At 46.5% G+C, this 22,985-nt stretch overlaps 2 protein-coding genes across 2 annotated transcripts; one reads left to right on the plus strand and one right to left on the minus strand.

Moving 5' to 3' along the window:
* Positions 1-224: 224 nt before the first annotated feature.
* Positions 225-4,513, plus strand: LOC127239736 (2-methoxy-6-polyprenyl-1,4-benzoquinol methylase, mitochondrial). The gene is made up of 8 exons (XM_051258023.1): positions 225-441; positions 586-712; positions 803-864; positions 1,415-1,573; positions 1,691-1,835; positions 2,024-2,095; positions 3,182-3,290; positions 3,639-4,513. Exons 1-8 carry the CDS (start codon positions 342-344, stop codon positions 3,738-3,740), a joined length of 876 nt encoding a protein of 291 aa, XP_051113980.1. The 5' UTR covers positions 225-341; the 3' UTR covers positions 3,741-4,513.
* LOC127239735 (cytochrome P450 83B1-like) lies at positions 4,111-6,325 on the minus strand. Its single transcript, XM_051258022.1, has 2 exons — positions 5,426-6,325; positions 4,111-4,921 (listed from the first exon to the last, which is right to left on the minus strand). Exons 1-2 carry the CDS (start codon positions 6,311-6,313, stop codon positions 4,307-4,309), a joined length of 1,503 nt encoding a protein of 500 aa, XP_051113979.1. The 5' UTR covers positions 6,314-6,325; the 3' UTR covers positions 4,111-4,306.
* Positions 6,326-22,985: the final 16,660 nt, after the last annotated feature.

The following is a 22,985-nucleotide window of genomic DNA, read 5'->3' on the forward strand; positions in this document are numbered from 1 at the left end:
TAATAAATAAAAATTGAGAATTAGATTTGATATTTAAAAAGAAAGAAAAATTGAAATAATAAAATGGATTAGAAAATTGTAAAGTAAACTAGTGTCTTTTCTAAAAATCCTAAACGGGTCGGGTCCATACCAAAATGAGGTCCGGGCCCAAGTCGCCATCAGCAACCGTATTTATATTGGGCCTAGATTTGCGACGTGGCCGGTTTCTGAAGCTTATATTTGGAGCCATACTGACGGAAAGTTCTACGGCGATCGGGAATTGCTCTAGAATATCAATCCTGCTTCATTTCTGTTTGTTACGATTCAAATTAGTTGGGGGACTGCGCATTTGCCGGGTTTTCATGGCTTTGAGATCAGTTTATCGCAGCTTGAGGAGGAGTAATCTTCTGTCGCCGCTGCGTGGTTCGTGTTCGCCTCTGCATTCGCATGCCACGAGTTTCGGTTAGTTTCGCTTTCATGTATTTGTTTCGAAAAGCGTTCAATTTGTTGTGTTTTTGGTGTGCAATTACGTATGTAATTTTGTAGGATATAATTGTTTGAGGACGTTGTAAAATTGTAAGGATTTTGCTTTTCCCCTTCGCGCAGGATTTAAGGAAGTTAGAGAGGATGAAAAGAGTCGAATGGTTGGAAATGTTTTCACGAGCGTTGCATCGAAGTATGATCTCATGAATGATTTGATGAGCGGTGGTCTGCACAGGCTATGGAAGGATAGGTTAGGTTTTTGTGGATGCTTCATTGTGGCTTTGATTTTGGGAAGTTGATTTCTTTGTTTAATATGATCTCTTCTGTAAATGGTTTGTAGATTGGTATCTGAATTGAATCCATTTCCCGGGATGAAGCATCTTGATGTGGCTGGTGGGACAGGTGAGCTTTAGGTTGACAGGTTAATGAAGTTTTGGGAATAATTAGGGTTCATCTTACACCTACGATTGAAAATGTTCATTTGATTAAGTCAATTAGAGGAAAACTTTACGGCTTGTTAATGATCAAATTGATATGTTAGTATTTATTTTGGGGCTAATTTGATGTTTTTTTTTTTATGAATTGAAGATGGATTATGAACATATACATTGTGAGATTTCACAGCGGTTATTTACTTAATCCTTTTTGTGAACTTTTCGTTGAAATGAATTTGACTTTGAGACAAGTTATGGGTTATGAATCACATGTCATGCCATCGAAAGAGCTTTGCTTGTTGCAAAAGGCCTTTTATTTTTAAGAAGATATTGAGCAAGATAATCTTTAGGATCAAGTTTTGTGCATTGCTAGCAAATTCTCCAGCCTATATAAACGAGCCTGGATATTCTCTCTTACCATTCTTTGACTTTAGAGAAGATCAAATGTGTTTCTTGCTGTTTGAAGTGTCTTGTTGTGATATGATAGGCTTGAGTGAAGAGCTTCTTTACTTTTGTAGGGGATGTAGCTTTCAGAATAATGGAAAATATCTACGATGTTCCGGATAGAGCCCTCAGAAATGTTCAAGATGACAGCTTACTGGAAGAAACTAAAATCTTTGTATGTGATATTAATCCGCATATGTTAAAAGTTGGAAAAAAGAGGGCTGAGGAGAGAGGTTAGTTGATATTCTGGTTAAAATTATACAATTTCCAAAAGCATGAATGTATTTCCATGGAAAAATTTATACTCAGGGGCTAAAGCAGTCTCATTTTTAATGTATTTGTGCAATCAGGTTATCGGAAGGATAAATCTCTCATATGGGTCGAGGGAGATGCAGAAGCATTAAAATTTGATGATAATTCAATGGACGGTTACACAATTGCGTTTGGAATTAGGAATGTAACACATATTGAAAAGGCTCTTGCGGAAGCTTACAGGTTGCCTTCTTATCTCTGTTTGGATTCTGTTTTCTTTCCAATCGAATATTCGTAGCGATCAGTTATGTTATTTATGATTTGGTGTTGGATATTGACTACTTTTTGTGATTCCGTGCATTCTCTGTTTGTATTTGTATGCATTGGTACTACATTTCTGCATAGCTTGATTTTTTTTCATCTACTTAAAGGGTACTTAAAAGTGGCGGAAGATTTCTTTGCCTGGAACTGAGCCATGTGGACGTTCCAATCTTTAAAAATTTGTAAGTATTACTGAATTTACGTTAAATCGAAGCCTCTCTGTGATACATTCTGTGAGCACTTGAGCATGTACGCATGATAGAACTTTACAACTTTCATTAATCAAAAGTGACTTGGTTCTCCGCAAAAACTAGTGTATGTCTTATTTTTCCTACAATTTGCTGTTTGCTTGCGTCAACAACTTGCCTCTGACGATGCTCGGGTTTCAACCTATGCTCAATGACAATATTGTTTTGTGTGGCCCTCTGCAATAAGAATCACTGATCATAGTCACCCTCTTAATTGACCATATTTTTACCTTTGAATTCGATCAATAAATTCCTGTCTTCCAATCTTTGCCACAGATGATTCTTATTTGCACTCCCTAATGTCATCTACTGTTGATTATCTTTTGATTTACATATAATTCATTTGTGTGAAGGTGTCTCCTTTCTTTTCTTGATTTTAGAGGATTGTTTTTGTGCCTTGTATGTAATACTCCCCTGTCGATTAAGTATAAATATATCCATATTTGCATGTTGATTAAGGATTAATAATATTTATATTTGGTAGATAATGTATAAGTGTGTAAAGACTAAATTACTTATAGGTTGTATTGTCCACCCTTAATAATGAATGTCTATTGACAGGAATATTCTGATACTTCTATATGAAATTATAGTACCAAATAAGGAAATGTGTCAATTGTTCGCAGATGCCGTAAATGGAAAAAAAATATGTCTATTGTTAGTTGACGGATGGAGTAATTCACAATACAGCTTGCCACCTTCCTACACCTCATTGCTTCAATAAATTTTCCCATGGAGTTTTGTTTTGTATTCTCCTTTTCGGTTCATTCAATCCATCATCGTTTGACTTTGTGGGGAATATTACATTAGTTCTGATACTTATTCTTTTTTTTTTTTTGCTGCCTTTAGTACTGAATATATTAGTAGCAAGAGTTGGATGGGTTCTAGAATATATTAGGCATAATATATTCTTATGCATGTTCCTTGGGGCTTTATATAATTTTGAACGTCTCAATATTTCATGCTCTGCTGTATCTTTTATAATAGTCTAATTTATGCAGTTTGTATAATAATTTTTAGGTACGATTATTACTCATTCTCAATCATCCCGACACTCGGAGAACTAGTAGCAGGCGATCGTCCGTCTTATCAGTATCTTGTTGAAAGTGCCCGGCGCTTCCCTCCACAGGTACAATGCATGCACATCACATATTTATATATATACAATATATAAATGTGACATCGTGTGATAGCCTTCTTTTATGCTCATGGCCATACAAAAATATGACAAACTTTGTGTACCAAGTTTAAAAAACTGTCGAAGATCAAATAAATTCATTATAAATATTAGCGGACAAAGATCCTTTGAGTGAGATTATTATAAGTGCACCTTTTTTTACACAAATCTTCTTTTGAAATATGGATTTCAATACTTAAAAAAGAACTTTCGCTCCATCAACGTAGCAAGTTCTTTTGCTGTTGAAAGTGCGTTTTCGTTTATCCTTTTAATTTTAAAGATTCTCAACGGCAATTGCAGGAGAAATTTAGTAGAATGATTGCCGATGCTGGATTTCAGAAGGTTGAGTACGAAAACCTTGTGGGAGGCGTCGTTGCCATACATTCAGGGCTCAAGATTTAGAAGCATTCATTTCCACTCATCGCCCGTGCTGTTTCTTCGGACCACTCCACTGGAAAGAAAAAAAATATGGTATGCAGAAGCACCACACCATTCTTTTTTCCTTCGAACGCGACAAAATCAGTGGCTTAGCGTGATGAAAATGCCAAACAACACTAGTTTTCCACGCGCATTATCATCCTGAAAAATATATAATGTGCGTTGCGAATGCTGGCCACACAATATTTAGTTCTAATTTCCATGATGTTGATATTCGGTTTCTTGCTTTCCATGGATATTTCTTACTCTTTACATGTGTTTTGCTTAACGAATCTCTCAAGATTTTTGTAGATTTGGCTGCCGGATAATTCAATAATGGTTTTTGTCCTCTCTCTTCTTTGACTCTGGTATGGTTGGGAATATCCATCTGTCGATGGACCACCCCGATTTTTATTCATGACATTTGTTCTTTAGCCTATGTAAATATATGTTCGTGAATTTTAGCTTTTGGACAGTAAATTCGTCTCTGGATTCACTAATTTCTTCGCAATATTTCAATGTAATTTGTTAACTACTAAATTTTGCAGCGATCAGTCGAACTTGCGCGGCTTGGGCACAAGGCGAAGGGGATTCTTCTTATGCATGGTTAGCCCCGGTGCAACATCTGTGTCGATATCTTCTTTACTAACCCCGACAGGCAATTCCCAGTCAAAGGAACAGACGAGATTTGCGAGCACGATCTCGACGTTCGCTAGCCCCATCACGATTCCCGGGCACCCCCTTCGACCCGACCCGAATGGTAAAACCTGATAATCTTGCCCCATTACGTCGACGCTAGTATCGAAGAACCTCTCGGGGATGAACTCGTCAGGACGATCCCAATACTCGGGATCTCTTGCCACGGACCACGCGTTTATGTGCACCATTGTCTTGGGTCGGATTGCGTAGCCTTGTATAGTGCACTCGTCCAACGTCTCTCTCGGGAGTAAGAGTGGCGTCGGCGGGTACAACCGAAGGGTTTCTTTTATGACGACCTTTAGGTACAGAAGTTTTGGTATGTCGTCTTCGTTCACGTAGCCTTTCTCCCCGGCTATGTCCCGGACGTCCTTTTGCAGCTTCTTCATCACCTCGGGTGTCTTCATTAAAGCCGTCATCGCCCAAACTACCGTCACGGCGGCGGTGTCTGTCCCGGCGACGAATATGTCCTGCAAACGATCGGTGAACGTAAATATCTCGATATGATGGGCTAACTAGGGGTGAAAAGATATCGAATTGCCATAGTACCGAGCATATCGTACTGAAAAAGTACCGAAAATATCAATGTTTTGATACAGTATAATACTGTATCGAGCTTTTTCGGTACCGTAATAGTATATAAATTTGATATTTTTGGTATATATAGATATCTATACACTAAGAATATCAATTTTATACTATATCGAACTTTTGGTACGGTAATAGTATATATTTTGATATTTTTGGTATATATCGATATATATATACTAAGAATATCGTTTTTATACCGAAGGTTTTAGTATATTGGTATATCGATACTATACGGACTATTCGGTATATAACCGAATTATCAGTACATATATGTCTGTTATATCGATTTTTGATACGGTATTAGTATATTTTTGGTATACCGTATTGAACCATCTCTAGTCTAACTATAAAACAAAAGATGTATTCGAGATAGATTTTCTCACCATGAGTATTCCTTTGATGTGATTCCAAGTCAATTCGATTGGAGACGACTTTTCATGTTTGAGCTCGATCAAAATCTCGAGTATGTTCGGGTTCGACGATCTAATCCTATCCGGATTTAGGTGATCTTCGATGAGCTCGTCGAGAAACTCATCGAAATCCTTAAAGATCTTGTTGAGCCTCCTGATCTTCCCGGTGACTCTATCAACCCAACCGAGCCAAGGCAAGTAATCGGCGAAGAAGAACCCGGCTTGCATGGCTTGCGATTCGACCATAAGTTTATCAAACCTCTTGAACTCTGATCCTCCATCGACTCCGATCTTGCCAAACGCGATTCGACATATTAATGCGCTCGTAAGCGACACCATAACCTCGTTCAAATTGACAGTTTTGCCCGAATCTGCACTCAATGACAATTTCTCCATCATTTTAAACACTTGTTCCTCGCGTACGTTTCTAAACGATTGAACTCTTCGATTGCTCAAGAGGTGTACGATGCAAAGTTTTCTTAGTTCCCGCCATAATTCGCCGTAGCGGGAAAACGCTACGTCGAGCCCATCGTAGAACAACTTGTATTGCCCGACGAGCTTCGGTCTATTGCTAAATATGAGGTCGTTTTTTTTTAGAGCTTCCTCGACGGCTTTTGGAGATGATACGATGACAACGGGGATGGAACCGAGCTTTAGGGACATTACGGGACCGTGTTTTTTGGCGAGTTGCCATAGGTGGATGTGCGGGGCTTCTGTGCTATGTTGGAAAAGGTTTCCGATGATCGGGAAGCCTTTAGGACCCGGCGGACACGGCCGTGTTGGCCTTAGTCTCGCTCTACGTTTGCGGTGGAGATGTAAAAATGCGCCAAGAAAGATGAGCACAAGGAGAAGATTTATCATTTTATTTAGGATAAGGATATGAAATACACTAGGAGCTATATATATATATTTATAAATATGTATGGAAGAATTTTGTCTTTATTTAATTATTGTCATTGTGGACTCATTCATGCATATTTTGTGGTAGGTATTATTATATGCTTTTATTTATTTATTTATTATTATTATTATTATTATTTTAAAATACGAATTATTTGGTTAGTTGTGTTTTATTGTAGTATAATGTTTTGTGATTGGTTTCTTTTTTTTTTTTTATATAAAAGAATATAAGTTTATTTTATTTTATTATTTATTTCGTCATCTAATTATGTGTTCATTTGATCGAATATAATTTTAAAAAAAATAAGTAAAAAGAAAACATGATACTTCTTTTACTAAAAACTAAGTAAATAAATTTAAATAACAATCGAATCAAGAAAATAAGAATAGATATTATACAATTTTACAATTTTATATTTTTAAAAATATATTCCCTCCGTTCTACATACTGTGTCTGCTATACTATAGATACGGTATTTTATGAGGGATATTATTAGTAGATAATTAAAAATATATTAGTGAAAATAACTATTCTATAATATAAATAATTATAAATTAAGATTAAGATAACTAATTAATTTAATTAAAATTAAAAAGTTTAAAATGAGATTAAAATGTGTAATTATTTTTCAAAAAAGGAAAATATCATGAAATATGGGATGGATAGAAACGACAACGTGGACATAGTACGTGGGACGAAGAGAGTATTAATTATGCCAAGTATCACGTAATTCAATGGATTGCTTCACTTGAAAGAGACGCAAGCAAGCAAACAAATCAGATTTGATTTGATTTTGATATTGGATTATTTAATACTTTTTTCTTTTAAAATTATCAAATAATTATACTTCATTCATTCCTTCCTACTAAAATGCCCTATCCGTACATACAAAAATTTAGAATAAATGAATTAGTAAAAATAATTATAAATAATATTAAAATAATTAATTAATTTAATTAAAATTTAAAAATTTATAAATTAAAAATTTAAAATGAAATTAATGGGTAAATCTTTTACAAAAAAAAATGACAAAATAAATAAAACAGACGAAAAATAGAAAAATAGACACAATAAGTGGGACGAAAGAAGTACAATATAAATAATTATATACTATAAATTAAGATAAATAATTAGCATAATTTAGAATTTTAAAAAATTATAAAGTGAAATTTTTTAAAATAACATTAGAATATATAATATTTTTAAAAAATAATATGAGGTGTAAGACGGATAAAAATAAGAGTAATATAATATGTTGGGCGAAAAGAGTATAAAATATTTTATTAAAAATATTAAATCAAATATTTTTAAAATTTATTTATTTTTTTTATTTTTTAATTATAAACCTAATTTAAACTCCATAACAAACAAACCCGAGTTTGTTCTTTTTAGGAGTTTCATTGGATCTTAATTTTGAATTTTAATTTAAATAATAATATACTCCATCCGTCTCTGAAGTTTATTTTTTGATATAGATTTTTTAATAATAGTATTATATTAGATTGTAGTTAAAAAGATAAAAATACCCCTGTTAGTATGGTATAATATAAAAGTAGTGACATTGGTTTAATATATTGTAAGTTGAAAGGGTATTTATTATGTTAAGTAGGTAATACAATTATTAACTTAGGAAATAATAACCTTATTTTGGAACGGACGAAAATGGAAAATCGAACGATGACCTTGGCCGCCGTTCACGGGCCCGTTGTCCAGCCAAATATTGCGAACGAGGATTCGCGCACGGGCGCCGACGGACCCGCGTCATCGCGAGAAGTCCAACAAGCCTTTAGCTTTTAGAGAAAAGAGAACTCGTAACAACGATTCTATAGGTGAACCTTCGAAATGATCATTGTCGATGTCTGCCCCGGCAGACAACAACGATTTCGTGACTTGACGTACGAATGCCAGTCAGGCCGTCCATCGAGAAGAGTGGGCGTCCCAAAAAACTCATCAACGGATATTCGCGAAGACTTAGGCAGCGAAAAGGGATTTCCTGCGATGCACGTCGCGGCCAAAAATCGCGAACGATGACCTTGGCCGCATTTCACGGGCCCGTCGTCCAGCCAAATATTGCCAACGAGAATTCGCGCACGGGCGCCGACGGACCCACGTCATCGCGAGAAGTCCAACAAGCCTTTAGCGTGTAGAGAAAAGAGAACTCGTAACAAGGATTCTATAGGTGAACCTGCGAAAGTATCATTGTGCATGTCTTCCCCGGCAGACAACAGTGATTTCGTGACCCGACGTACCAATGCCGGTCAGGCCGTCCATCGAGAAGAGTCGGCGTCCCAAAAAACTCCTGCACGAATATTCGCGAAGATGTAGGCAGCGAAAAGGGATTTCATGCGATGCACGTCCCGGCCAAAAATCGCGAACGATGACCTTGGCCACCGTTTACGGGCCCGTCGTCCAGCCGTATATTGCGAACGAGGATTCGCGCACGGGCGCCGACGGACCCGCGTCATCGCGAGAAGTCCAACAAGCCTTATCATTTAGAGAAAAGAGAACTCGTAACAAGGATTCAATAGTTGAACATGCGAAAGGATCATTGTCGATGTCTGCCCCGGCAGACAACAGCGAATTCGTGACCCGACGTACAAATGCCGGTCAGGCCGTCCATCGAGACAGAGTGGGCGCCCCAAAAAACTCCTGCGCGGATTTTCGCGAATATATAGGCAGCAAAAATGGATTTCCTGCGATGCACGTCGCGGCTAAAAATCGCGAACGACGACCTTGTACGCTGTTCACGGATCCCGTCGTCCAGCCGTATATTGCGAACGAGGATTCGCGCACGGGCGCCAACGGACCCGCATCATCGCGAGAAGTCCAACAAGTGTTATCATTTAGAGAAAAGAGAACTCGTAACAAGGATTCTATAGTTGAACCTGCGAAAGGATCATTGTCGATGTCTGCCCCGGCAGACAACAACGAATTCGTGAGCCGACGTACGAATGCCGGTCAGGCCGTCCATTGAGACAGAGAGGGTGCCCCAAAAAACTCCTGTGCGAATTTTCGTGAATATGCAGGAAGCAAAAATGGATTTCCAGCGATGCACGTCGCGGCTAAAAATTGCGAACGACGACCTTATACGCTATTCGTGGACCCGCCGTCGAGCCGTTTATTGCAAGCGAGGATTCGCGCACGGGCGCCGACGAGCCCGCGTCAACGCGAGAAGTCCAGTAAGAATTATCATTTAGAGAAAAGAGAACTCGTAACAAGGATTCCATAGTTGAACCTGCGAAAGGATCATTGTCGATGTCTGCCCCGGCAGACAACAGCAAATTCGTGACCCGACGTACGAATGCCGGTCAGGCCGTCCAATGAGACAGAGTGGGCGCCCCAAAAAACTCCAGCGCAGATTTTCACGAATATACAAGCAGTAAAAATGGATTTCCTGCGATGCACGTCGCGGCTAAAAATCGCGAACGACGACATTGTACGCTGCTCGCAGACTTTTCGTCCAGCCGTTTATTGCGAACGAGGATTCGCGAACGGGCGCCAACGAACCCGCGTTAACGCGAGAAGTCCAGTAAGAATTATCATTTAGAGAAAAGAGAACTCGTAACAAGGATTCTATAGTTGAACCTGCGAAAGGATCATTGTCGATGTCTGCCCCGGCAGACAACAGCGAATTCGTGACCCGACGTACAAATGCCGGTCAGGCCGTCCATCGAGACAGAGTGGGCGCCCCAAAAAACTTCTGCGCGGATTTTCGCGAATATGCAGGCAGCAAAAATGGATTTCCAGCGATGCACGTCGCGGCTAAAAATTTTGAACGACGACCTTATACGCTGTTCGTGGACCCGTCGTCCAGCCGTATATTGCGAACGAGGATTCGCACACGGGCGCCGACGGACCCGCGTCATCGCGAGAAGTCCAACAAGCGTTATCATTTAGAGAAAAGAGAACTCGTAACAAGGATTCTATAGTTGAACATGCGAAAGGATCATTGTCGATGTCTGCCCCGGCAGACAACAGCGAATTCGTGACCCGACGTACGAATGCAGGTCAGGCCGTCCATCGAGACAGAGTGGGCGCCCCAAAAAACTCCTGCGCGGATTTTCGCGAATATACAGGCAGCAAAAATGGATTTCTTGCGATGCACGTCGCGGCTAAAAATCGCGAACGACGACCTTGTACGCTGTTCACGGACCCGTCGTCCAGCCGTATATTGCGAACGAGGATTCGCGAACGGGCGCCAACGGACCCGCGTCATCGCGAGAAGTCCAACAAGTGTTATCATTTAGAGAAAAGAGAACACGTAACGAGGATTCTATAGTTGAACCTGCGAAAGGATCATTGTCGATGTCTGCCCCGGCAGACAACAGCGAATTCGTGACCCGAAGTACGAATGCCGGTCAGGCCGTCCAACGAGACAGAGTAGGCGCCCCAAAAAACTCCAGCGCGGATTTTCGCGAATATACAGGCAGTAAAAATGGATTTCCTGCGATGCACGTCGCGGCTAAAAATCGCGAACGACGACATTGTACGGTGTTCGCAGACTTTTCGTCCAGCCGTTTATTGCGAACGAGGATTCGCGAACGGGCGCCGACGAACCCGCGTTAACGCGAGAAGTCCAGTAAGAATTATCATTTAGAGAAAAGAGAACTCGTAACAAGGATTCTATAGTTGAACCTGCGAAAGGATCATTGTCGATGTGTGCCCCGGCAGACAACAGCGAATTCGTGACCCGACGTACGAATGCTGGTCAGGCCGTCCATCGAGACAGAGTGGGCGCCCCCAAAAACTCCTGCGCGGATTTTCGCGAATATGCAGGCAGCAAAAATGGATTTCCAGCGATGCACGTCGCGGCTAAAAATTTCGAACGACGACCTTATACGCTGTTCGTGGACCCGTCGTCCAGCCGTATATTGCAAACGAGGATTCGCACACGGGCGACGACGGACACGCGTCATCGCGAGAAGTCCAACAAGCCTTATCATTTAGAGAAAAGAGAACTCGTAACAAGGATTCTATAGTTGAACCTACGAAAGGATCATTGTCGATGTTTGCCCCGGCAGACAACAGCGAATTCGTGACCCGACGTACGAATGCCGGTCAGGCCGTCCATCGAGACAGAGTGGGCGCCCCAAAAAACTCCTGCGCGGATTTTCGCGAATATATAGGCAGCAAAAATGGATTTCCTGCGATGCACGTCGCGGCTAAAAATCGCGAACGACGACATTGTACGCTGCTCGCAGACTTTTCGTCCGGCCGTTTATTGCGAACGAGGATTCGCGAACGGGCGCCAACGAACCCGCGTTAACGCGAGAAGTCCAGTAAGAATTATCATTTAGAGAAAAGAGAACTCGTAACAAGGATTCTATAGTTGAACCTGCGAAAGGATCATTGTCGATGTCTGCCCCGGCAGACAACAGCGAATTCGTGACCCGACGTACGAATGCCGGTCAGGCTGTCCAACGAGACATAGTGGGCGCCCCAAAAAACTCCTGCGCGGATTTTCGCGAATATGCAGACAGCAAAAATGGATTTCCTGCGATGCACGTCGCGGCTAAAAATTGCGAACGACGACCTTATACGCTGTTCGCGGACCCGTCGTCCAGCCGTTTATTGCGAGCGAGGATTCGCGCACGGGCGCCGACGAGCCCGCGTCAACGCGAGAAGTCCAGTAAGAACTATCATTTAGAGAAAGGAGAACTCGTAACAAGGATTCCATAGTTGAACCTGCGAAAGGATCATTGTCGATGTCTGCCCCGGCAGACAACAGCGAATTCGTGACCCGACGTACGAATGCCGGTCAGGCCGTCCAACGAGACAGAGTGGGCGCCCCAAAAAACTCCTGCGCGGATTTTCGCGAATATACAGGCAGTAAAAATGGATTTCCTGCGATGCACGTCGCGGCTAAAAATCGCGAACGACGACATTGTACGCTGCTCGCAGACTTTTCGTCCAGCCGTTTATATCGAACGAGGATTCGCGAACGGGCGCCGACGAACCCGCGTCATCGCGGGAAGTCCAAGAAGCCTTATCATTTAGAGAAAAGAGAACTCGTAACAAGGATTCTATAGTTGAACCTGCGAAAGGATCATTGTCGATGTCTGCCCCGGCACACAACAGCGAATTCGTGACCCGAAGTACGAATGCCGGTCAGGCCGTCTATCGAGACAGAGTGGGCGCCCCAAAAAACTCCTGCGCGGATTTTCACGAATATACAGGCAGCAAAAATGGATTTCCTGCGATGCACGTCGCGGCTAAAAATCGCGAACGACGACCTTGTACGCTGTTCACGGTACCGTCGTCCAGCCGTATATTGCGAACGAGGATTCGCGCACGGGCGCCGACGGACCCGCGTCATCGCGAGAAGTCCAACAAGCGTTATCATTTAGAGAAAAGAGAACTCGTAACAAGGATTCTATAGTTGAACCTGCGAAAGGATCATTGTCGATGTCTGCCCCGGCAGACAACAGCGAATTCGTGACCCGACGTACGAATGCCGGTCAGGCTGTCAAACGAGACAGAGTGGGCGCCCCAAAAAACTCCTGCGCGGATTTTCGCGAATATGCAGGCAGCAAAAATGGATTTCCTGCTATGCACCTCGCGGCTAAAAATTGCGAACGACGACCTTATACGCTGTTCGCGGTCCCGTCGACCAGCAGTTTATTGCGAGCGAGGATTCGCGCACGGGCGCCGACGAGCCCGCGTCAACGCGAGAAGTCCAGTAAGAACTATCATTTAGAGAAAGGAGAACTCGTAACAAGGATTCCATAGTTGAACCTGCGAAAGGATCATTGTCGATGTCTTCCCCGGCAGACAACAGCGAATTCGTGACCCGACGTACGAATGCCGGTCAGGCCGTCCAACGAGACAGAGTGGGCGCCCCAAAAAACTCCTGCGCGGATTTTCGCGAATATACAGGCAGTAAAAATGGATTTCCTGCGATGCACGTCGCGGCTAAAAATCGCGAACGACGACATTGTACGCTGCTCGCAGACTTTTCGTCCAGCCGTTTATATCGAACGAGGATTCGCGAACGGGCGCCGACGAACCCGCGTCATCGCGGGAAGTCCAAGAAGCCTTATCATTTAGAGAAAAGAGAACTCGTAACAAGGATTCTATAGTTGAACCTGCGATAGGATCATTGTCGATGTCTGCCCCGGCACACAACAGCGAATTCGTGACCCGACGTACGAATGCCGGTCAGGCCGTCTATCGAGACAGAGTGGGCGCCCCAAAAAACTCCTGCGCGGATTTTCATGAATATACAGGCAGCAAAAATGGATTTCCTGCGATGCACGTCGCGGCTAAAAATCGCGAACGACGACCTTGTACGCTGTTCACGGTACCGTCGTCCAGCCGTATATTGCGAACGAGGATTCGCGCACGGGCGCCGACGGACCCGCGTCATCGCGAGAAGTCCAACAAGCGTTATCATTTAGAGAAAAGAGAACTCGTAACAAGGATTCTAGAGTTGAACCTGCGAAAGGATCATTGTCGATGTCTGCCCCGGCAGACAACAGCGAATTCGTGACCCGACGTACGAATGCCGGTCAGGCTGTCAAACGAGACAGAGTGGGCGCCCCAAAAATCTCCTGTGCGGATTTTCGCGAATATGCAGGCAGCAAAAATGGATTTCCTGCTATGCACCTCGCGGCTAAGAATTGCGAACGACGACCTTATACGCTGTTCGCGGACCCGTCGTCCAGCCGTTTATTGCGAGCGAGGATTCGCGCACGGGCGCCGACGAGCCCGCGTCAACGCGAGAAGTCCAGTAAGAATTATCATTTAGAGAAAAGAGAACTCGTAACAAGGATTCTATAGTTGAACCTGCGAAAGGATCATTGTCGATGTCTGCCCCGGCAGACAACAGCGAATTCGTGACCCGACGTACGAATGCCGGTCAGGCCGTCCAACGAGACAGAGTGGGCGCCCCAAAAAACTCCTGCGCGGATTTTCGCGAATATACAGGCAGTAAAAATGGATTTTGCGATGCACGTCGCGGCTAAAAATTGCGAACGACGACATTGTACGCTGCTCGCAGACTTTTCGTCTAGCCGTTTATTGCGAACGAGGATTCGCGAACGGGCGCCGACGAGCCCGCGTCAACGCGAGAAGTCCAGTAAGAACTATCATTTAGAGAAAGGAGAACTCGTAACAAGGATTCCATAGTTGAACCTGCGAAAGGATCATTGTCGATGTCTTCCCCGGCAGACAACAGCGAATTCGTGACCCGACGTACGAATGCCGGTCAGGCCGTCCAACGAGACAGAGTGGGCGCCCCAAAAAACTCCTGCGCGGATTTTCGCGAATATACAGGCAGTAAAAATGGATTTCCTGCGATGCACGTCGCGGCTAAAAATCGCGAACGACGACATTGTACGCTGCTCGCAGACTTTTCGTCCAGCCGTTTATATCGAACGAGGATTCGCGAACGGGCGCCGACGAACCCGCGTCATCGCGGGAAGTCCAAGAAGCCTTATCATTTAGAGAAAAGAGAACTCGTAACAAGGATTCTATAGTTGAACCTGCGATAGGATCATTGTCGATGTCTGCCCCGGCACACAACAGCGAATTCGTGACCCGACGTACGAATGCCGGTCAGGCCGTCTATCGAGACAGAGTCGGCGCCCCAAAAATTTCCTGCACGGATTTTCATGAATATACAGGCAGCAAAAATGGATTTCCTGCGATGCACGTCGCGGCTAAAAATCGCGAACGACGACCTTGTACGCTGTTCACGGTACCGTCGTCCAGCCGTATATTGCGAACGAGGATTCGCGCACGGGCGCCGACGGACCCGCGTCATCGCGAGAAGTCCAACAAGCGTTATCATTTAGAGAAAAGAGAACTCGTAACAAGGATTCTAGAGTTGAACCTGCGAAAGGATCATTGTCGATGTCTGCCCCGGCAGACAACAGCGAATTCGTGACCCGACGTACGAATGCCGGTCAGGCTGTCAAACGAGACAGAGTGGGCGCCCCAAAAATCTCCTGCGCGGATTTTCGCGAATATGCAGGCAGCAAAAATGGATTTCCTGCTATGCACCTCGCGGCTAAAAATTGCGAACGACGACCTTATACGCTGTTCGCGGACCCGTCGTCCAGCCGTTTATTGCGAGCGAGGATTCGCGCACGGGTGCCGACGAGCCCGCGTCAACGCGAGAAGTCCAGTAAGAATTATCATTTAGAGAAAAGAGAACTCGTAACAAGGATTTTATAGTTGAACCTGCGAAAGGATCATTGTCGATGTCTGCCCCGGCAGACAACAGCGAATTCGTGACCCGACGTACGAATGCCGGTCAGGCCGTCCAACGAGACAGAGTGGGCGCCCCAAAAAACTCCTGCGCGGATTTTCGCGAATATACAGGCAGTAAAAATGGATTTCCTGCGATGCACGTCGCGGCTAAAAATTGCGAACGACGACATTGTACGCTGCTCGCAGACTTTTCGTCTAGCCGTTTATTGCGAACGAGGATTCGCGAACGGGCGCCGACGAACCCGCGTCAACGCGAGAAGTCAAGTAAGAATTTTCATTTAGAGAAAAGAGAACTCGTAACAAGGATTCTATAGTTGAACCTGCGAAAGGATCATTGTCGATGTCTGCCCCGGCAGACAACAGCGAATTCGTGACCCACCGCACGAATGCCGGTCAGGCCGTCCATCGAGACAGAGTGGGCGCTCCAAAAAACTCCTGCGCGGATTTTCGCGAGTATACAGGCAGCAAAAATGGATTTCCTGCGATGCACGTCGCGGCTAAAAATCGCGAACGACGACCTTGTACGCTGTTCACGGTATCGTCGTCCAGCCGTATATTGCGAACGAGGATTCGCGCACGGGCGCCGACGGACCCGCGTCATCGCGAGAAGTCCAACAAGCCTTGTCATTCAGAGAAAAAAGAACTCGTAACAAGGATTCTATAGTTGAACCTGCGAAAGGATCATTGTCGATGTCTGCCCCGGCAGACAACAGCGAATTTGTGACCCGACGTACGAATGCCGGTCAGGCCGTCCAACGAGACAGAGTGGGCGCCCCAAAAACCTCATGCGCGGATTTTCGCGAATATGCAGGCAGCAAAAATGGATTTCCTGCGATGCACGTCGCGGCTAAAAATTGCGAACGACGACCTTGTACGCTGTTCACGGTACCGTCGTCCAGCCGTATATTGCGAACGAGGATTCGCGCACGGGCGCCGACGGACCCGCGTCATCGCGAGAAGTCCAACAAGCCTTGTTATTCAGAGAAAAGAGAACTCGTAACAAGGATTCTATAGTTGAACCTGCGAAAGGATCATTGTCGATGTCTGCCCCGGCAGACAACAGCGAATTCGTGACCCGACGTACGAATGCCGGTCAGGCCGTTCAACGAGACAGAGTGGGCGCCCCAAAAACCTCCTGCACGGATTTTCGCGAATATGCAGGCAGCTAAAATGGATTTCCTGCGATGCACGTCGCGGCTAAAAATTGCGAACGACGACCTTATACGCTGTTCGCGGACCCGTCGTCCAGCTGTTTATTGCGAGCGAGGATTCGCGCACGGGCGCCGACGAGCCCGCGTCAACGCGAGAAGTCCAGTAAGAATTATCATTTAGAGAAAAGAGAACTCGTAACAAGGATTCCATGGTTGAACCTGCGAAAGGATCATTGTCGATGTCTGCCCCGGCAGACAACAGCGAATTCGTGACCCGACGTACGAATGCCGGTCAGGCCGTCCAACAAGACAGAATGGGCGCCCCAAAAAACTCTTGCGTGGATTTTCGCGAATATACAGACAGTAAAAATGGATTTCCTGCGATGCAAGTCGCGGCTAAAAATCGCGAACGACGACATTGTACGCTGCTCGTAGACTTTTCGTCTAGCCGTTTATTGCGAACGAGGATTCGCGAACGGGCGCCGACGAACCCGCGTCAACGCGAGAAGTCAAGTAAGAATTATCATTTAGAGAAAAGAGAACTCGTAACAAGGATTCTATAGTTGAACCTGCGAAACGATCATTGTCGATGTCTGCCCCGGCAGACAACAGCGAATTCGTGACCCGACGGACGAATGCCGGTCAGGCCGTCCATCGAGACAGAGTGGGCGCTCCAAAAAACTCATGCGCGGATTTTCGCGAGTATACAGGCAGCAAAAATGGATTTCCTGCGATGCACGTCGCGGCTAAAAATCGCGAACGACGACCTTGTACGCTGTTCACGGTACCGTCGTCCAGCCGTATATTGCGAACGAGGATTCGCGCACGGGCGCCGACGGACCCGCGTCATCGCGAGAAGTCCAACAAGCGTTATCATTTAGAGAAAAGAGAACTCGTAACAAGGATTCTAGAGTTGAACCTGCGAAAGGATCATTGTCGATGTCTGCCCCGGCAGACAACAGCGAATTCGTGACCCGACGTACGAATGCCGGTCAGGCTGTCAAACGAGACAGAGTGGGCGCCCCAAAAATCTCCTGCGCGGATTTTCGCGAATATGCAGGCAGCAAAAATGGAGTTCCTGCTATGCACCTCGCGGCTAAAAATTGCGAACGACGACCTTATACGCTGTTCGCGGACCCGTCGTCCAGCCGTTTATTGCGAGCGAGGATTCGCGCACGGGTGCCGACGAGCCCGCGTCAACGCGAGAAGTCCAGTAAGAATTATCATTTAGAGAAAAGAGAACTCGTAACAAGGATTCTATAGTTGAACCTGCGAAAGGATCATTGTCGATGTCTGCCCCGGCAGACAACAGCGAATTCGTGACCCGACGTACGAATGCCGGTCAGGCCGTCCAACGAGACAGAGTGGGCGCCCCAAAAAACTCCTGCGCGGATTTTCGCGAATATACAGGCAGTAAAAATGGATTTCCTGCGATGCACGTCGCGGCTAAAAATTGCGAACGACGACATTGTACGCTGCTCGCAGACTTTTCGTCAGCCGTTTATTGCGAACGAGGATTCGCGAACGGGCGCCGACGAACCCGCGTCAACGCGAGAAGTCAAGTAAGAATTTTCATTTAGAGAAAAGAGAACTCGTAACAAGGATTCTATAGTTGAACCTGCGAAAGGATCATTGTCGATGTCTGCCCCGGCAGACAACAGCGAATTCGTGACCCGACGCACGAATGCCGGTCAGGCCGTCCATCGAGACAGAGTGGGCGCTCCAAAAAACTCCTGCGCGGATTTTCGCGAGTATACAGGCAGCAAAAATGGATTTCCTGCGATGCACGTCGCGGCTAAAAATCGCGAACGACGACCTTGTACGCTGTTCACGGTATCGTCGTCCAGCCGTATATTGCGAACGAGGATTCGCGCACGGGCGCCGACGGACCCGCGTCATCGCGAGAAGTCCAACAAGCCTTGTCATTCAGAGAAAAAAGAACTCGTAACAAGGATTCTATAGTTGAACCTGCGAAAGGATCATTGTCGATGTCTGCCCCGGCAGACAACAGCGAATTCGTGACCCGACGTACGAATGCCGGTCAGGCCGTCCAACGAGACAGAGTGGGCGCCCCAAAAACCTCCTGCGCGGATTTTCGCGAATATGCAGGCAGCAAAAATGGATTTCCTGCGATGCACGTCGCGGTTAAAAATTGCGAACGACGACCTTGTACGCTGTTCACGGTACCGTCGTCCAGCCGTATATTGCGAACGAGGATTCGCGCACGGGCGCCGACGGACCCGCGTCATCGCGAGAAGTCCAACAAGCCTTGTCATTCAGAGAAAAGAGAACTCGTAACAAGGATTCTATAGTTGAACCTGCGAAAGGATCATTGTCGATGTCTGCCCCGGCAGACAACAGCGAATTCGTGACCCGACGTACGAATGCCGGTCAGGCCGTCCAACGAGACAGAGTGGGCGCCCCAAAAACCTCCTGCACGGATTTTCGCGAATATGCAGGCAGCTAAAATGGATTTCCTGCGATGCACGTCGCGGCTAAAAATTGCGAACGACGACCTTATACGCTGTTCGCGGACCCGTCGTCCAGCTGTTTATTGCGAGCGAGGATTCGCGCACGGGCGCCGACGAGCCCGCGTCAACGCGAGAAGTCCAGTAAGAATTATCATTTAGAGAAAAGAGAACTCGTAACAAGGATTCCATGGTTGAACCTGCGAAAGGATCATTGTCGATGTCTGCCCCGGCAGACAACAGCGAATTCGTGACCCGACGTACGAATGCCGGTCAGGCCGTCCAACAGACAGAATGGGCGCCCCAAAAAACTCTTGCGGATTTTCGCGAATATACAGGACAGTAAAAATGGATTTCCTGCGATGCAAGTCGCGGCTAAAAATCGCGAACGACGACATTGTACGCTGCTCGCAGACTTTTCGTCTAGCCGTTTATTGCGAACGAGGATTCGCGAACGGGCGCCGACGAACCCGCGTCAACGCGAGAAGTCAAGTAAGAATTATCATTTAGAGAAAAGAGAACTCGTAACAAGGATTCTATAGTTGAACCTGCGAAACGATCATTGTCGATGTCTGCCCCGGCAGACAACAGCGAATTCGTGACCCGACGTACGAATGCCGGTCAGGCCGTCCATCGAGACAGAGTGGGCGCTCCAAAAAACTCCTGCGCGGATTTTCGCGAGTATACAGGCAGCAAAAATGGATTTCCTGCGATGCACGTCGCGGCTAAAAATCGCGAACGACGACCTTGTACGCTGTTCACGGTACCGTCGTCCAGCCGTATATTGCGAACGAGGATTCGCGCACGGGCGCCGACGGACCCGCGTCATCGCGAGAAGTCCAACAAGCCTTGTCATTCAGAGAAAAGAGAACTCGTAACAAGGATTCTATAGTTGAACCTGCGAAAGGATCATTGTCGATGTCTGCCCCGGCAGACAACAGCGAATTCGTGACCCGACGTACGAATGCCGGTCAGGCCGTCCGACGAGACAGAGTGGGCGCCCAAAAAACCTCCTGCGCGGATTTTCGCGAATATGCAGGCAGCAAAAATGGATTTCCTGCGATGCACGTCGCGGCTAAAAATTGCGAACGACGACCTTATACGCTGTTCGCGGACCCGTCGTCCAGTCGTATATTGCGAACGAGGATTCGCGCACGGGCGCCGACGGACCCGCGTCATCGCGAGAAGTCCAACAAGCGTTATCATTTAGAGAAAAGAGAACTCGTAACAAGGATTCTATAGTTGAACCTGCGAAAGGATCATTGTCGATGTCTGCCCCGGCAGACAACAGCGAATTCGTGACCCGACGTACGAATGCCGGTCAGGCGTCCAACGAGACAGAGTGGGCGCCCCAAAAAACTCCTGCGCGGATTTTCGCGAATATGCAGGCAGCAAAAATGGATTTCCTGCGATGCACGTCGCGGCTAAAAATTGCGAACGACGACCTTATACGCTGTTCGCGGACCCGTCGTCCAGCCGTTTATTGCGAGCGAGGATTCGCGCACGGGCGCCGACGAGCCCGCGTCAACTCGAGAAGTCCAGTAAGAATTATCATTTAGAGAAAGGAGAACTCGTAACAAGGATTCCATAGTTGAACCTGCGAAAGGATCATTGTCGATGTCTGCCCCGGCAGACAACAGCGAATTCGTGACCCGACGTACGAATGCCGGTCAGGCCGTCCAACGAGACAGAGTGGGCGCCCCAAAAAACTCTTGCGCGGATTTTCGCGAATATACAGGCAGTAAAAATGGATTTCCTGCGATGCACATCGCGGCTAAAAATTGCGAACGACGACATTGTACGCTGCTCGCAGACTTTTCGTCTAGCCGTTTATTGCGAACGAGGATTCGCGAACGGGCGCCGACGAACCCGCGTCAACGCGAGAAGTCAAGTAAGAATTATCATTTAGAGAAAAGAGAACTCGTAACAAGGATTCTATAGTTGAACCTGCGAAAGGATCATTGTCGATGTCTGCCCCGGCAGACAACAGCGAATTCGTGACCCGACGTACGAATGCCGGTCAGGCCGTCCAACGAGACAGAGTGGGCGCCCCAAAAACCTCCTGCGCGGATTTTCGCGAATATGCAGGCAGCAAAAATGGATTTCCTGCGATGCACGTCGCGGCTAAAAATTGCGAACGACGACCTTATACGCTGTTCGCGGACCCGTCGTCCAGTCGTATATTGCGAACGAGGATTCGCGCACGGGCGCCGACGGACCCGCGTCATCGCGAGAAGTCCAACAAGCCTTGTCATTCAGAGAAAAGAGAACTCGTAACAAGGATTCTATAGTTGAACCTGCGAAAGGATCATTGTCGATGTCTGCCCCGGCAGACAACAGCGAATTCGTGACCCGACGTACGAATGCCGGTCAGGCCGTCCAACGAGACAGAGTGGGCGCCCCAAAAACCTCCTGCGCGGATTTTCGCGAATATGCAGGCAGCAAAAATGGATTTCCTGCGATGCACGTCGCGGCTAAAAATTGCGAACGACGACCTTATACGCTGTTCGCGGACCCGTCGTCCAGTCGTATATTGCGAACGAGGATTCGCGCACGGGCGCCGACGGACCCGCGTCATCGCGAGAAGTCCAACAAGCCTTGTCATTCAGAGAAAAGAGAACTCGTAACAAGGATTCTATAGTTGAACCTGCGAAAGGATCATTGTCGATGTCTGCCCCGGCAGACAACAGCGAATTCGTGACCCGACGTACGAATGCCGGTCAGGCCGTCCAACGAGACAGAGTGGGCGCCCCAAAAACCTCCTGCGCGGATTTTCGCGAATATGCAGGCAGCAAAAATGGATTTCCTGCGATGCACGTCGCGGCTAAAAATTGCGAACGACGACCTTATACGCTGTTCGCGGACCCGTCGTCCAGTCGTATATTGCGAACGAGGATTCGCGCACGGGCGCCGACGCACCCGCGTCATCGCGAGAAGTCCAACAAGCGTTATCATTTAGAGAAAAGAGAACTCGTAACAAGGATTCTATAGTTGAACCTGCGAAAGGATCATTGTCGATGTCTGCCCCGGCAGACAACAGCGAATTCGTGACCCGACGTACGAATGCCGGTCAGGCTGTCAAACGAGACAGAGTGGGCGCCCCAAAAAACTCCTGCGCGGATTTTTGCGAATATGCAGGCAGCAAAAATGGATTTCCTGCGATGCACCTCGCGGCTAAAAATTGCGAACGACACCCTTATACGATGTTCGCGGACCCGTCGTCCAGCCGTTTATTGCGAGCGAGGATTCGCGCACGGGCGCCGACGAGCCCGCGTCAACGCGAGAAGTCCAGTAAGAATTATCATTTAGAGAAAGGAGAACTCGTAACAAGGATTCCATAGTTGAACCTGCGAAAGGATCATTGTCGATGTCTGCCCCGGCAGACAACAGTGAATTCGTGACCCGACGTACGAATGCCGGTCAGGCCGTCCAACGAGACAGAGTGGGCGCCCCAAAAAACTCCTGCGCGGATTTTCGCGAATATACAGGCAGTAAAAATGGATTTCCTGCGATGCACGTCGCGGCTAAAAATTGCGAACGGCGACATTGTACGCTGCGCGCAGACTTTTCGTCTAGCCGTTTATTGTGAACGAGGATTCGCGAACGGGCGCCGACGAACCCGCGTCAACGCGAGAAGTCAAGTAAGAATTAACATTTAGAGAAAAGAGAACTCGTAACAAGGATTCTATAGTTGAACCTGCGAAAGGATCATTGGCGATGTCTGCCCCGGCGGACAACAGCGAATTCGTGACCCGACGTACGAATGCCGGTCAGGCCGTCCATCGAGACAGAGTGAGCGC

The sequence above is a fragment of the Andrographis paniculata genome, unplaced genomic scaffold, assembly GCF_009805555.1.
Source record: "Andrographis paniculata isolate CXL003 unplaced genomic scaffold, ASM980555v1 Contig78END, whole genome shotgun sequence".
Classification (NCBI taxonomy): Eukaryota; Viridiplantae; Streptophyta; class Magnoliopsida; order Lamiales; family Acanthaceae; genus Andrographis; species Andrographis paniculata.

What these genes read in the sequence shown, in the direction of transcription:
- LOC127239736 (XM_051258023.1), top strand. Translation starts at nt 342, where the DNA reads ATGGCTTTGAGATCAGTTTATCGCAGCTTGAGGAGGAGTAATCTTCTG. An exon ending in CACAGGCTATGGAAGGATAG is followed by an intron (nt 713 to 802) that starts GTTAGGTTTTTG and finishes AATGGTTTGTAG; the next exon opens with ATTGGTATCTGAATTGAATC. An exon ending in GTTCCAATCTTTAAAAATTT is followed by an intron (nt 2,096 to 3,181) that starts GTAAGTATTACT and finishes AATAATTTTTAG; the next exon opens with GTACGATTATTACTCATTCT.
- LOC127239735 (XM_051258022.1), bottom strand. Translation starts at nt 6,313, where the DNA reads ATGATAAATCTTCTCCTTGTGCTCATCTTTCTTGGCGCATTTTTACAT. An exon ending in ACATCAAAGGAATACTCATG is followed by an intron (nt 4,922 to 5,425) that starts GTGAGAAAATCT and finishes GATCGTTTGCAG; the next exon opens with GACATATTCGTCGCCGGGAC.